General features: G+C 39.9%; 1 protein-coding gene across 1 annotated transcript; it reads right to left on the reverse strand.

The window, feature by feature from the left end:
• Positions 1-1,294: 1,294 nt before the first annotated feature.
• LOC133647107 (forkhead box protein O3-like) lies at positions 1,295-13,155 on the reverse strand. Its single transcript, XM_062043227.1, has 2 exons — positions 12,232-13,155; positions 1,295-3,358 (listed from the first exon to the last, which is right to left on the reverse strand). The coding sequence occupies exons 1-2, from the start codon at positions 12,790-12,792 to the stop codon at positions 2,171-2,173; spliced, it is 1,749 nt and encodes a 582-aa protein (XP_061899211.1). The 5' UTR covers positions 12,793-13,155; the 3' UTR covers positions 1,295-2,170.
• Between the last annotated feature and the right edge of the window lie 2,467 nt (positions 13,156-15,622).

Below are 15,622 nucleotides of genomic sequence, written 5' to 3' on the forward strand. Positions count from 1 at the left end.
GGATTTGATGTGAAATCCAAGTCGGGATTTGGTCAGTCTCTAGGATTTGGTCAGTCTCTACTAAACGGTACCAATTTGTTGGCATTGTTGGATTTGATGTGAAATCCAAATCGGGATTTGGTCAGTCTCTGGGATTTAGTCAGTCTCTACTAAACGGTACCAATTTGTTGGCATTGTTGGATTTGATGTGAAATCCAAATCGGGATTTGGTCAGTCTCTGGGATTTAGTCAGTCTCTACTAAACGGTACCAATTTGTTGGAATTGTTGGATTTGGTGTGAAATCCAAGTCGGGATTTGGTCATTCTCTACTAAACGGTACCAATTTGTTGGCATTGTTGGATTTGATGTGAAATCCAAGTCGGGATTTGGTCAGTCTCTACTAAACGGTACCAATTTGTTGGCATTGTTGTATTTGATGTGAAATCCAAATCGGGATTTGGTCAGTCGCTGGGATTTAGTCAGTCTCTACTAAACGTTACCAATTTGTTGGCATTGTTGGATTTGATGTGAAATCCAAGTCGGGATTTGGTCAGTCTCTACTAAACGGTACCAATTTGTTGGCATTGTTGGATTTGATGTGAAATCCAAATCGGGATTTGGTCAGTCTCTAGGATTTGGTCAGTCTCTACTAAACGGTACCAATTTGTTGGCATTGTTGGATTTGATGTGAAATCCAAATCGGGATTTGGTCAGTCTCTAGGATTTGGTCGGTCTCTACTAAAGGGTACCAATTGGTTCCACTTTTTTTTTTTTTTAAATGCGCTAGCTCAATGCTAATTTACATAGGATATGCCATATACATGCTGCCGATTAGCATTTGCACACCTCCAATTGTGTTCATGAAAATGGAGATGCACGTTACCATCAAACAGCTGGTGCGTAATAAGTAAAATACTTACAGTGTTAACACTTTTTAGGACTCAACAAAAAATACAACACTGGCACATTGAACCCACTGGCAAAGACTACTTCCCGAGTACAGCATGCAAATTCTACTATATGATAACTTAATGTCAATATCAGCTCAATGTTAAACATTTTATTATTAACATTTATCACCACATGAACACACACAAAAGTAAAGAAAATTGATATCGTCGAGTACGGATACTGATCTCAGGTACTGGGAATTCGGACTTAATCGGTTTTCTGTCATAATATCATATTTCCTGTCCCCGTCATATTTTTGTATTTTGACGGATCGACTGCTGAATTTCTCCAGTTATATCTTATTTTCCTACACCTCTGAGTATCATTTGCAAGTATGCATTCATTTCAGTCTGTCCTAAGTGTGTTGCCGTAGTCAGGAAGTAGTCTTTGCCATTACGTCTTGTCTTACGTTGAACCCGACAAAAGTGTTGATACTGTAAATATTGCACTTACTACGCTACTACTAGACGGTATTCATTGACAAATTTGGGGTTGTTGAAATCGCCATGTAAAATCGCTAATGCTAATTGTTAGCATGTATATGGCATATCCAATGTAAATGAGCTTTGAGCTAGTGGAGCCTTACTTCTGAGCGTTTTCTACCAAATTGTATTAGTTACAGGCTGTTTGCTACAAATACGCCAAGTTCCGGACGTGCAGCAAAGGTATCAAAATATTGGATTTTAGGTGAGTAACAGAATTAGGTCGGTACTTCCATCCAGTCCAGTCCTTACTTGCTTAGTACTTACTGCACAGGTTTTGGTGCCGTGCCAAAAATACCAGAGCGAAGACTAAACCAACCAACCAAAGTGCGCAGTGAGTCAAAAGTTGGACCTAAACCCGAGTACGAGTGTGAACGCAGCCTTCAAAGTCCACCAGGTCCTTCAAAGATCTAAACCCGAGTACGAGTGTGAACGCAGCCTTCAAAGACCACCAGGTCCTTCAAAGATCTAAACCAGAGTACGAGTGTGAACGCAGCCTTCAAAGTCCACCAGGTCCTTCAAAGATCTAAACCCGAGAACGAGTGTGAACGCAGCCTTCAAAGTCCACCAGGTCCTTCAAAGATCTAAACCCGAGTACGAGTGTGAACGCAGCCTTCAAAGTCCACCAGGTCCTTCAAAGATCTAAACCCGAGTACGAGTGTGTCCACCAGGTCCTTCCCTTCAAAGAAAGCAGATGTGAAAATAAGAGGACATAAACAAACTTCCACTAGTTGAGTCCATGTTGTGTCCGGAGCTCTCAGCTTTGGACCCAGTTCTGCGCCGACGTCTGTTTGGCGCCAGAGAAGCCCCCCGGGTTGATGTTGGCATTGTGGGCGGCGTCGAAGCTGAGGTCCAAGCAGTCGGCCTCCATCAGCTCGTTCCGGATGATGGAGTCCATGTCGCACTCCAGGCTTCCGTTAAAGACCTCCAGGTCCAAGTCGGCGGGAAAGCGGTCCTGGTTCTTCCCGGGAGACTTCAGGTGCTTAGCCTCGCCGTTGTTGGCTTGCCAAGCGGGCGGGTTTTGGGCTTGGCCGGCACCGCCTTGGTCTTTACGCAGCAGGAGGGCGTTGCGGCGGGAGTTCTGCAGGGCGATGGCGGCGCTGGCCTGCGACATGAGCGGGTCGGACTGCGTGAGCATGACGTCGCTGTGGTCCAGGCTGAGGAGGTCCTGCAGGGTCTGGTGGTTGCTGAAGAGCGAGGCGCAGGAGAAGGTGGTCTGCTTGTTCTCCTGGATGGTCTGCATGGGCGACTGGCGCAGGCTGGTGATGGACGGCGGGCTGAAGAGAGGATTGGGACCGTAGCTTCCCACCGGACTGGCCAGTCCGCCTCCCGAGCAGCTGAAGGTGAACACGGAGCTTCCCTGACCTTTGTCGTCCTCGCCAGGAGGAGGCTGCTGCGCCGCCGTCAGGCTGATGTTGTCCAAAAGGTCGTCCATCAGGTTGTCGGACAGGCCGTCGTTGAGGTTCATGGTCCCCGCCAGGTCGGAGAGGCCGGTGGGGACGGTGGACGGCGACATGCTGCTGGGGCTGGAGTACAGCATGGGGGACAGGGGGGAGCTGTCGGCGGGGACCTCGTCCAGCTCCAAGTTGGCCAGGATGGGCGACAAGCGGCCGCTCAGCGTGCTGGCGTTGGAGTTGGTCCGCGAGCGGAAGTCGGTCCAGGCGTCCAGCTCGTCGCTGCTCCGGGAGGTGGGACTCCCCGTCCACTTGGAGAGGCTCTCGGAGCTGCCGTCCTGGGCGGCCTGCAGCGAGGCCTTCTTCTTGGTGGCGCGGCCCCGGGCGCCCTTGATGTACTTACTGTTGTCCATGGAGACGGCGCGGCGCCGCGGCGCTTTGCCCCCTTTGCCGCCGTCCGGGTTGACCATCCACCAGGAGCTCTTGCCCGTGCCTTCGTTCTGGACTTTGACGAAGCGGCTGTGGAGGGACAGATTGTGCCGGATGGAATTCTGGAAGGGGACGACAAAAAAACGTAGTGAGGACGGCAAAAAGGAACCCGAAGGTCGGGACAGAAGTTGTCCAACTAAGCGCAGTACTTGCCGGCAACCAGCAGGGGCGCCAACTGGCTTACCACGCCAAAAGAAGACAACGAAGGTAAACTAAGCCACACGATTAGAATCAGAAGTACTTTAATAATCCCCGAGGGGAAATGGAGATTATCAGAACAATCCCATTCAAGATCAGACACACATTACAGGGAGACAGAACAGGATCAAACCTTACAGGGAGACAGAACAGGATCACTGCCAACTTCCGGCGCCCCTTACAAAAAAAAAAGGTGAGAAACAGGTAAATGTTGGGGAGAGTAAAAAAATATTCAAAGGCTGGACTCCAGGGAGGGGGTCCAGACTGAGGCCAAGGGAAAAAAACGCATAGCCTTAGCATACATAAACATGTTATATAGAAGCAACAAAACTTGCAACAGAGGGGAGGGAGTGGGAGATATGGATCACTATGTAATGATTCATTTGTAATCAATGTGTTTGATCGTCTACCTATCAAACCTGATCATCTACATCAGAGGTGTCAATCAATCAATCAGTGAATACTATTATTACACCATTTGTATGCATTTTATTAGTAGATTTTGTTTCAACTAAAATGTAAAAAATATATATATGGTAAGTTTTTAAAGTAATTTCTACTTTTTCATTTTCAATTTTTATATTACTGTAAATGGAAAAACCGTATTTCTGTTTTTATGGTAAAAAAGCAGCTCAGTTGGCAGAATTTTACTCTTAAATTTACATTTGTTTTTTATTGTAAATTTTTTTTAAAAACTACAATTTTACGGTAAAATTTTGGCACCTGAGCTTTGTTTTTACCGCAAATCAACAAGTGTACATTTTTGGGTGTATTACTGTAAATGCCAAAACGGCACCACAGTTTATTACAGTAAAAATGTTCATTTAGAGAAAAATGCTGTAAAAAACCCATTAAATTTCACAGTTTTACCATGAAATCTATTGCTACTTTTACATTGCCCAATTGTTGCTAACCTAGCATGATGTTAAATGTATTGTTAGCATGCAGCTCACATAGTCATGCTAGTATTGCTAACCTAGCATGATGTTAAATGTATTGTTAGCATGTAGCTCACATAGTCGTGCTAGTGTTGCTAACCTAGCATGATGTTAAATGTATTGTTAGCATGTAGCTCACATAGTCGTGCTAGTGTTGCTAACCTAGCATGATGTTAAATGTATTAGCATGTAGCTCACATAGTCGTGTTAGTGTTGCTGACCTAGCATGATGTTAAATGTATTCTTAGCATGTAGCTCACATAGTCGTGCTAGTGTTGCTAACCTAGCATGATGTTAAATGTATTGTTAGCATGCAGCTCACATAGTCGTGCTAGTGTTGCTAACCTAGCATGATGTTAAATTTATTGTTAGCATGTAGCTCACATAGTCGTGCTAGTGTTGCTAACCTAGCATGATGTTAAATGTATTGTTAGCATGCAGCTCACATAGTCGTGCTAGTGTTGCTAACCTAGCATGATGTTAAATGTATTGTTAGCATGTAGCTCACATAGTCGTGCTAGTGTTGCTAACCTAGCATGATGTTAAATGTATTGTTAGCATGTAGCTCACATAGTCGTGCTAGTGTTGCTAACCTAGCATGATGTTAAATGTATTGTTAGCATGTAGCTCACATAGTCGTGCTAGTGTTGCTAACCTAGCATGATGTTAAATGTATTGTTAGCATGTAGCTCACATAGTCGTGCTAGTGTTGCTAACCTAGCATGATGTTAAATGTATTGTTGGCATGTAGCTCACATAGTCGTGCTAGTGTTGCTAACCTAGCATGATGTTAAATGTATTGTTAGCATGCAGTTCACATAGTCATGCTAGTGTTGCTAACCTAGAATGATGTTAAATGTATTTTTGGCATGTAGCTCACATAGTCGTGCTAGTGTTGCTAACCTAGCATGATGTTAAATGTATTGTTAGCATGTAGCTCACATAGTCGTGCTAGTGTTGCTAACCTAGCATGATGTTAAATGTATTGTTAGCATGTAGCTCACATAGTCGTGCTAGTGTTGCTAACCTAGCATGATGTTAAATGTATTCTTAGCATGTAGCTCACATAGTCGTGCTAGTGTTGCTAACTTAGCATGATGTTAAATGTATTGTTAGCATGTAACACGGGACCCGCCCCTGCACTATGTGAAAGTACTGCGCTCCTACTTCCACACAGCCTGGCCGTGTTACGGAAACAACAGTTCAGAACGTTCACAGGCAGATCTCTACACCCTTTCATTAAAAAAAAAAAATCTAAAAAGGAAAAACATATATTTTTTAATAAATTAAAAAATATATATATTATATATTAATTATATATTAACTATATATTTTTTTACATTTAAAATATATATATATTTTATATACTAATTATATATTATTAATTGTATATTTTTTTACATTTCATTAAAAATGTTTTTATATATTAATTATAAATTACTAATTAATTATATATTATATATTTTTTACATTTCATTTAAAAAAAATTTTTTTAATTATATATTATTAATTAATGAATTATATATTATATATATTTTTACATTTCGTTTAAAAAAATATTATATACTTTATACATCAATTATATATTAATTATTTTGTATATTATATATTTTTTAATTTCATTAAAAAAATATATATTTTATATATTAGATGTATATTAATTATATTTTTTTACATTTAATTTAACAAATATATTTTCTAACTAAATGTCATATTTTTTCCAAATGTGTTAAAAACATTTAATAATGCGTTTGAATGAAAAAAAATTTTTTTAAAATGTGAAACCTATTTAAATGTGTTAAATGAAATTTCATATTCAATAAAAATATAACTTATTTAATATATTATATAAACAATTATATGTAATATTTGAATTTCTGTATATTTTAAAAAAAATGTCTTCTAAAGGTTTTGAAAAACTGATTTGTCCCTTTTTTTTTTTTTTACAATCAAAGTTCATCTGAGTAGTAGTATCAGGTGACAAGGCTGGGACTATCACGATACAAGTTGATATCGATAATTATTGATATTTTTTTCAATAGACCAGGAGAGCAGGATGTTACATGTCAACATGTTCATTACAAATATTGACATGTAACATATTTCTATCAACAAGAAACTAGAAGACATGACAAATGCAGCTTTTACAAATGATTAGGTGTCACTGTTCGATTCCCGCTGCTGCACTTTGCAGACATGTACCGTACCGCCCACACGCCGTCTGAGAGGATAAATCCTTCCCCTCCCCCACAGCAGCTCCTGATGTTGACCCACATTCTTCTAGTCAGCTGATTGATGGTCACTAGGACCTTGTAGTTTGTCACGTAGCCTCAAAGTCTCTTTTTCAATTCAATGGAATAATTACATGTCACCAGTCATGCTAGTAATGCTAACCTACAATAATGTATTGTTAGCATGTAGCTCACATAGTCATGCTAGTGTTGCCAACCTAGCATTACGTTAAAATGTAATGTTAGCATGTAGCTCACATAGTCATGCTAGTGTTGCTAACCTAGCATTACGTTAAAATGTAATGTCAGCATGTAGCTCACACAGCTATGCTAGTGTTGCTAACCTAGCATTACGTTATAAAGTAATGTTAGCATGTAGCTCACATAGCCATGCTAGTGTTGCTAAACTAGCATTACGTTAAAATGTAATGTTAGTATGTAGCTCACATAGCTATGCTAGTGTTGCTAACCTAGCATTATGTTAAAATGTAATGTTAGCATGTAGCTCGCATAGCCATGCTAGTGTTGCTAACCTAGCATTACGTTAAAATGTAATGTTAGCATGTAGCTCACATAGCTAGGCTAGTGTTGCTAACCTAGCATTACATTAAAATGTAATGTTAGCATGTAGCGCACATAGTCATGCTAGTGTTGCCAACCTAGCATTACGTTAAAATGTAATGTTAGCATGTAGCATCACCAGTGTTGGGACTAACGCGTTACCGTAACGCTGTTACTTTCGGCGGTAAATAGTAATCTAACGCATTATTTTTTATATTCAGTTACCGTTACTACATGATGCGTTACTGCGTTATTTTACTGAGAAGATCTGAGTGTGTTTTATTGGAGCGCTGCGAAAGGAGCGACAAGGAAGAGACCAGCTGTGTGTGTGTGTGTGGGGGGGGGGGGGGGGGGGCGTGTCTGTGTTTACTAACAAGACGTCATGGCAAAGCCCGAAGCCGAGTTTCTTAACATGGAGATATTCTCACTACTTTTCTTTTGTCGGCCACAAAGAAAAGAACATTTTAGTTAAATGTAAGTTGTGTCTTGGATCAAAGATCCTATCCTAGCAATTCAAATCTGCTGAAACAGCTACAAAAACAACACGCTTCGACGAAGCTCATCCTTTTTTCCGAATACAAAAAAATTCCAGGAATTCACAGAATTCCTTTTTTTTGTTCTGATTGCATTTTCCCCATTCAAAATGAATTGGCCATTTTTCAAACTTCCACAATTCCTACATTCTTCAACCCATTCAAACCATTCCACTTTTAACAAATTCCATCATTCTGGACATTCTAACTACCCTTTCTCCAAGTTCAAAAAAATTCCAGATTTTCCCGAAATTCCCTTATACCATTTACTACTTCAACATTCCTTGCCCGATTTAAACAATTCCAACACCGACCAATTCAGCTCATTCAGGACATTCATGCTCCTAATCTTTTTCAAAAATTCCTGCTTTTCCCCAAATTCTCAAATTTCCAGGAAGTTCCCACTGAAGTGAATGGGACATTTTTCCAAGTTGCACAATTCCCACATTTTCCAAGCTATTCAAAGCATTCCAACATCAACACATTCCACTCATCCTGGACATTCAAACTAACACTTTCCCAAGTTCCAAACCAAATTCCGGTTTTCCTGGAAATTCAAACTCTTCAACATTCAAACTCTTCTTACATTCATACTACATTATTGGTAAAGGAAGTTGGTAAAAGAACTAGAAAAATTCCTGGTTTTCCCAAAATTCCTCTATCAAAAACTGTTACTAATTCAACATTTCTTGCCCGATTTCAACAATTCCAACACCAACCAATTCAGCTCATTCAGGACATTCATGCTATTAATCATTTTCCCAAATTTCCAGGAAGTTCCCATTGAAATGAATGGGACATTTTCCAAGTTGCTCAATTCCCACATTTTTCAACCTATTTAAACCATTCCACCTTCAACAAATTTCTCCATTCTGGAAATTCAAACTACCCTTTTTCCAAATTCCCAAAAATTCCAGGATTTTCCAGAATTCATGGTTTTCCAAAGCCCTATTTCCACCCTTTTTTCTAGCGACGACTCCTCCCACATTTTCCAACCGTTCCACCGTCAAAACATTCCTCTTAATCAGGACAAAAAACGAACTTGTTTTTTGAACAGGGAAAAATTCCAGGAATTCCGTAATACCATTTCCTACTTCAACATTATCGACCGATTTGAAAAATTCCAACACCAACCATTGCAACTCATTCAGACCATTCAAGTTTTCTACCATTTTCCAAAAAAAAAATCCTGATTTTCCTGAAATTCCCTAATACCATTTACTACTTCAACATTTCTTGAGCAATTTAAACAATTCCAACCATTTCAACTCATTCAAGTTTTCTACCATTTTCAAAAAAATCAATTTTTTCCCCAAATTCACACATTTCCAGGAAGTTCCCATTGAAATGAATGGGACATTTTTCAAGCTATTCAAACCATTCCAACATCAACACATTCCACTCATCCTGGACATTCAAACCAACACTTTCCCAAGTTCCAAACCAAATTCTGGTTTTCCTGGAAATTCAAACTCTTCAACATTCAAACCATTCCAACATTCAAAGTTGGTAAAGGAACTAGAAAAATTTATTTTTTTCCCGAAATTCCAGGAATTTCTTAATGAAAAAGTGTTACTAATTCAACATTTCTTGACCGATTTGAACAATTCCAACACCAACCAATTCAGCTCATTCAGGATATTCATGCTCCTAATCATTTTTTTTTTAAAAACAGTTTTTCCCTAAATTTCCAGGAAGTTCCCATTGAAATGAATGGGACATTTTTCCAAGTTGCACAATTCCCACATTTTTCAAGCTATTCAAAGCATTCCAACATCAACACATTCCACTCATCCTGGACATTCAAACTAACACTTTCCCAAGTTCCAAACCTAATTCCGTTTTTTCTGGAAATTCAAACCATTCAAACTCTTCTTACATTCATACTACATCCTTGGTAAAGGAACTAGAAAAATTCCGGGTTTTCACGAAATTCCTCTATCAAAAACTGTTACTACTTCAACATTTCTTGACTGATTTCAACAATTCCAACACCAACCAAGTAAACTCATTCAGGACATTCATGCTATTAATCATTTTCCCAAATTTCCAGGAAGTTCTCATTGAAATGAATAGGACATTTTTCCAAGTTGCCCAAATCCCACATTTTTCAAGCTATTAAAACCATTCCAACATCAACACATTCCACTCATCCTGGAATTTCAAACTATAATTTTTTTTCAAGTTCTAAATAATTCCAGGAATTTCCAGAATTCCCTTTTTTATGTTGACTACTCCTTCCACATTTTCAACCCACTTCAAGCGTTCCACCGTCAAATCATTCCTCTTAATTAGGACAAAAAAACAAAGTTGTTTTTTGAACTGGAAAAATTCCCAGTTTTCCTAAAATTCCAGGAATTCCGTAATACAGTTTCTCAATTAAATTGTTACTACTTCAACATTTTTCGACCGATTAGAAAAAATTTAACACCAAACAATTCAGCTCATTCAGGACATTCATGCTCCTACTCTTTTTCAAAAAATCCCACTTTTCCCCAAATTTCCAGGAAGTTCCCATTGAAATGAATGGGACATTTTTTTCAAGTTGCACAATTCCCACATTTTTTCAACCGATTCAAAGCATTCCAACATCAACACATTCCACTCATCCTGGACATTCAAACTAACACTTTCCCAAGTTCCAAACCTAATTCCGGGTTTCCTGGAAATTCTAACCATTCAAACTATTCTTACATTCATACTACATCCTTGGTAAAGGAACTAGAAAAATTCCGGGTTTTCCCAAAATTCCTTTATCAAAAACTGTTACTAATTCAACATTTCTTGACTGATTTCAACAATTCCAACACCAACCAATTCAGCTCATTCATGCTATTAATCATTTTCCCAACATTTCCAGGAAGTTCTCATTGAAATGAATGGGACATTTTTCCAAGTTGCCCAAATCCCACATTTTTCAAGCTATTAAAACCATTCCAACATCAACACATTTCACTCATCCTGGAATTTCAAACTATAATTTTTTTCAAGTTCTAAATAATTCCAGGAATTTCCAGAATTCCCTTTTTTATGTTGACTACTCCTTCCACATTTTCAACCCACTTCAAGCGTTCCACCGTCAAATCATTCCTCTTAATTAGGACAAAAAACAAAGTTGTTTTTTGAACTGGAAAAATTCCCAGTTTTCCCAAAATTCCAGGAATTTCGTAATACCGTTTCTCAATTAAATTGTTACTACTTCAACATTTCTCGACCGATTTTTAAAAAATTCCAACACCAACCTTTTCAACTCATTCAAGTTTTTTTTTTTTTACCATTTTCAAAAAAATTCCCGCTTTTCCCGAAATTCCCATTGAAATGAATGGAACATTCTTCAAAGTTCCACAATTCCCACATTCTTCAACCCATTCCACCTTCAACACATTCCACCATTCTGGACATTCAAACTACCCTTTTTCCAAGTTTAAAAAAATTCCCAATTTTCCCGAAATTCCCTAATCCCATTTACTACTTCAACAATTCTTGCCCGATTTAAACAATTCCAACACCAACCAATTCAGCTCATTCAGGACATTCATGCTCCTACTCTTTTTCAAAAAATCCCTGCTTTTCCCCAAATTTCCAGAAATTCCCTTTTTTTCCACCCTTTTTTATGTTGACTACTCCTTCCACATTTTCAACCCACTTCAACCGTTCCACCGTCAAAACATTCCTCTTAGTTAGGACAACTATTCCCAGTTTTCCCAAAATTCCAGGAAATCTGTAATACCATTTCTCAATTCAACATATTACTTAAACATTTCTTGACCGATTTTAAAAAATTCCAACACCAACCTTTTCAACTCATTCAATTTTTTGTATTTATTTTTTTAACCATTTTCTAAATTCCCGCTTTTCCCGAAATTCCCATTGAAATGAATGGAACATTCTTCAAAGTTCCACAATTCCCACATTCTTCAACCCATTCCAATTTTAACAAATTCCAACATTCTGGACATTCAAACTACCCTTTCTCCAAGTTGAAAAAAATTCCCGATTTTCCCGAAATTCCCTAATACCATTTACTACTTCAACAATTCTTGCCCGATTTAAACAATTCCAACACCAACCAATGCAGCTCATTCAGGACATTCATGCTCCTAATCATTTTCCAAAAAAAAATCACACTTTCCCCGAAATTCCCAAATTTCCAGGAAGTTCCCATTGAACGGAATGGGACATTTTTCTAAGTTGCACAATTCCCACATTTTTCAACCGATTCAAAGCATTCCAACATCAACACATTCCACTCATCCTGGACATTCAAACTAACACTTTCCCAAGTTCCAGACCAAATTCCAGTTTTCCTGGAAATTCCAACATTCCAACTATTCTTCCATTCATTCTACATTCTGTCAGCATTTCACTTCAACTTCAGCATTCACACCTCATCTAGTTAAAAATGTCGTGTATATTTCCTTCCCTTGACCCACTAAGGCGCGACAAAAGACGACGTGCGTGTATTTTCTCTCACCTTCCACCCGGCCGAGCTGTTGCTGTCGCCCTTGTCCTTGAAGTAGGGCACGGAGCGGACCATCCAGTCGTAGATCTGGGACAGCGTCAGTCTGCTGTCGGGGGAAGACTCGATGGCCTGCGTGATCAGGTCGGCGTACGAGTAATTCCCCCACGCGTTCCTGCGGGCCGAACACTTCCGCGCCTGCTGCGGAGCCGCCGCCGGTGCGAGCTGAGCCGAGGAAGGCGAGCCCTCCCCGGCCTCGTCGCCCCGGAGCTCCGGCGGCCGCGGGGCGAGCTCGCCGCCGCCGCCACAGCCGCCGCCACAGCCGCCCCCCCGCGGGGTCTCGCCACTCCCCGCGCCGCCTCCCTCCTCCTCGTCGTCCTCTTCCTCCGGGATGACGTCATTCGCCCCCGCTTTCCCCGCGCCACAGTCCGGACGGGGCAGCGGCCAAGTGCAGGAGCGCGGCCGCTTCTGGGGCTCGAAGTCCGGGTCGATGTCCACGCTCGGCGGCGGCGCCTCCAGCTCCTCCTCCTCCTCGGCCATGCTCGGCGTGTCGGCGTCACTCGGCTCGCATTCCATCAAGCGCCGCGCGGCATGCCACAGCACCGAGCGTCGTCCGCCCCCCGGTGGTCGTCATCACCGTGCAGGCCGGGCCGGGTCTCTCATTCACAAATTGCACCGCAACACGTCATCCTTCATCTTGCACAAGTCTGCTGCCATCTTGCTCATCTTCATCTTGCACAACTCTGCTGCCATCTTGCACATCTTCATCCTCCTCCTCCTCCTCCTCCTCGCCAACAGAAAGCACTGCAGAAATGTGGCGCCGCCCACTCAGCAGCTCGCGGGAACGTGGACAACATCCTCCACGGTCATGATGCAAGCATGTCATTCAAAGTGCGAGGGAAGGGGAGGGAAAAAGAAGCCTCTCCCTCCTCCTCTTCCTCCTCCTCCTCCTCCTCCTGCTGGACTGCCCACAGTATGGAGATGAAAAGTGACGTCATGCTCTCGCTGCAATGCACGGGGATGCCCAGCAGGGGGCGTTAAAAGGCTAGTGGGGGGATATTTAGGCCCACAAGTGCAGATACAAAAACACATGGAAACAAAGAGGGGAACATACAAGAGCTGAAACAACCAGCTGCCACCTCAGCGGCGCCGTTTCTACATACAGCTACAAAAGTAAAACAATGAAAAACCAAAAAAAAAAAGAGCAACAACTAATGCATATTGCACAGAGTATGCCATTTCTACATACAGCTATAGAAGTCAAACAAAAAGAGCAACAACTAGTGCATATTGCACAGAGTAAGCCTTTTCTACATCCACCCATCTATTTTCTACATACAGCTACAAAAGTAAAACAATGAAAAACCAAAAAAAAGTGAGCATATTGCACACAGTAGGCAATTTCTACATACAGCTACAAAAGTAAAACAATAAAATAAGAGCAACAACTAATGCATATTGCACACAGTAGGCCATTTCTACATGCAGCTATAAAAGTAAAACAAAAAAAGAGCAACAACTAATGCATATTGCACAGAGTAGGCCTTTTCTACATCCGTCCATGTATTTTCTACATACAGCTACAAAAGTAAAACAATGAAAAACCACAAAAATGAGCAACAACTAATGCATATTGCACAGAGTATGCCATTTCTACATACAGCTATAGAAGTAAAACAAAAAAAATGAGCAACAACTAGTGCATATTGCACAGAGTAGGCCTTTCCTACATCCATCCATCTATTTTCTACATACAGCTACAAAAGTAAAACAATGAAAAACCAAAAAAAAGTGAGCATATTGCACACAGTAGGCAATTTCTACATACAGCTACAAAAGTAAAACAATAAAATAAGAGCAACAACTAATGCATATTGCACACAGTAGGCCTTTTCTACATGCAGCTATAAAAGTAAAACAAAAAAAGAGCAACAACTAATGCATATTGCACAGAGTAGGCCTTTTCTACATACAGCTACAAAAGTAAAACAATGAAAAACCACAAAAATGAGCAACAACTAATGCATATTGCACAGAGTATGCCATTTCTACATACAGCTATAGAAGTAAAACAAAAAAAATGAGCAACAACTAGTGCATATTGCACAGAGTAGGCCTTTCCTACATCCATCCATCTATTTTCTACATACAGCTACAAAAGTAAAACAATTAAAAACCAAAAAAAAAGTGAGCATATTGCACACAGTAGGCAATTTCTACATACAGCTACAAAAGTAAAACAATAAAATAAGAGCAACAACTAATGCATATTGCACACAGTAGGCCATTTCTACATGCAGCTATAAAAGTAAAACAAAAAATGAGCAACAACTAATGCATATTGCACAGAGTAGGCCTTTTCTACATCCGTCCATGTATTTTCTACATACAGCTACAAAAGTAAAACAATGAAAAAACAAAAAAATGAGCAACAACTAATGCATATTGCACAGAGTAGGCCTTTTCTACATACAGCCACACTGGTAAAACAATGACAAACAATAGAAATGAGCAACAACTAATGCATATTGCACAGAGTATGCCATTTCTACATACAGATACAAAAGTACATACTTTTTTTTTTTTTTAGCAACAACTAATGCATATTGCACAGAGTAGGCCTTTTCTACATCTATCCATCCATTTTCTACATACAGCTATAAAAGTAAAAGAAAAAAAAGAGCAACAACTAATGCATATTGCACATAGGCCTTTTCTACATACAGCTACAAAAGTAAAACAAAACAAAAAGAGCAACAACTAATGTATATTGCACAGAGTAGGCTTTTTCTACATACAGCTACAAAAGTAAAACAAAAAAAAAGAGCAACAACTAATGTATATTGCACAGAGTAGGCTTTTTCTACATATAGCTACAAAAGTAAAACAAAAAAAAAGAGCAACAACTAATGCATATTGCACAGAGTAGGCCATTTCTACACACAGCTACAAAAATAAAACAACAAAAATGAGCAACGACTAATGCATATTGCACAGAGTATGCCATTTCTACACACAGCTACAAAAATAAAACAACAAAAATGAGCAACAACTAATGCATATTGCACAGAGTAGGCCATTTCTACACACAGCTACAAAAATAAAACAACAAAAATGAGCAACAACTAATGCATATTGCACAGAGTAGAGCCAACGCAGCAACCCAGAGAGCCGACTCCATCCTAGGCCGCCCACTAGCTTCTGCTCAAATTTCCAGTCAGCGCAGATGAGCAAGAATCTACTTGTCAATTTGTATTTATTGTTTTTAGGCACTAAAATATTCAGTGAGTTTAATTAGTAACATGATTGTCATCATTACAATAATAGTTCAAGTGAAACACATTTGTAAAACTAACTTATATTAAATATTTAAAAGATAGCTAATGCTAGCAACTCATTTTAGCCT

Source organism: Entelurus aequoreus, linkage group LG03, assembly GCF_033978785.1.
Source record: "Entelurus aequoreus isolate RoL-2023_Sb linkage group LG03, RoL_Eaeq_v1.1, whole genome shotgun sequence".
In the NCBI taxonomy this organism is placed as follows: Eukaryota; Metazoa; Chordata; class Actinopteri; order Syngnathiformes; family Syngnathidae; genus Entelurus; species Entelurus aequoreus.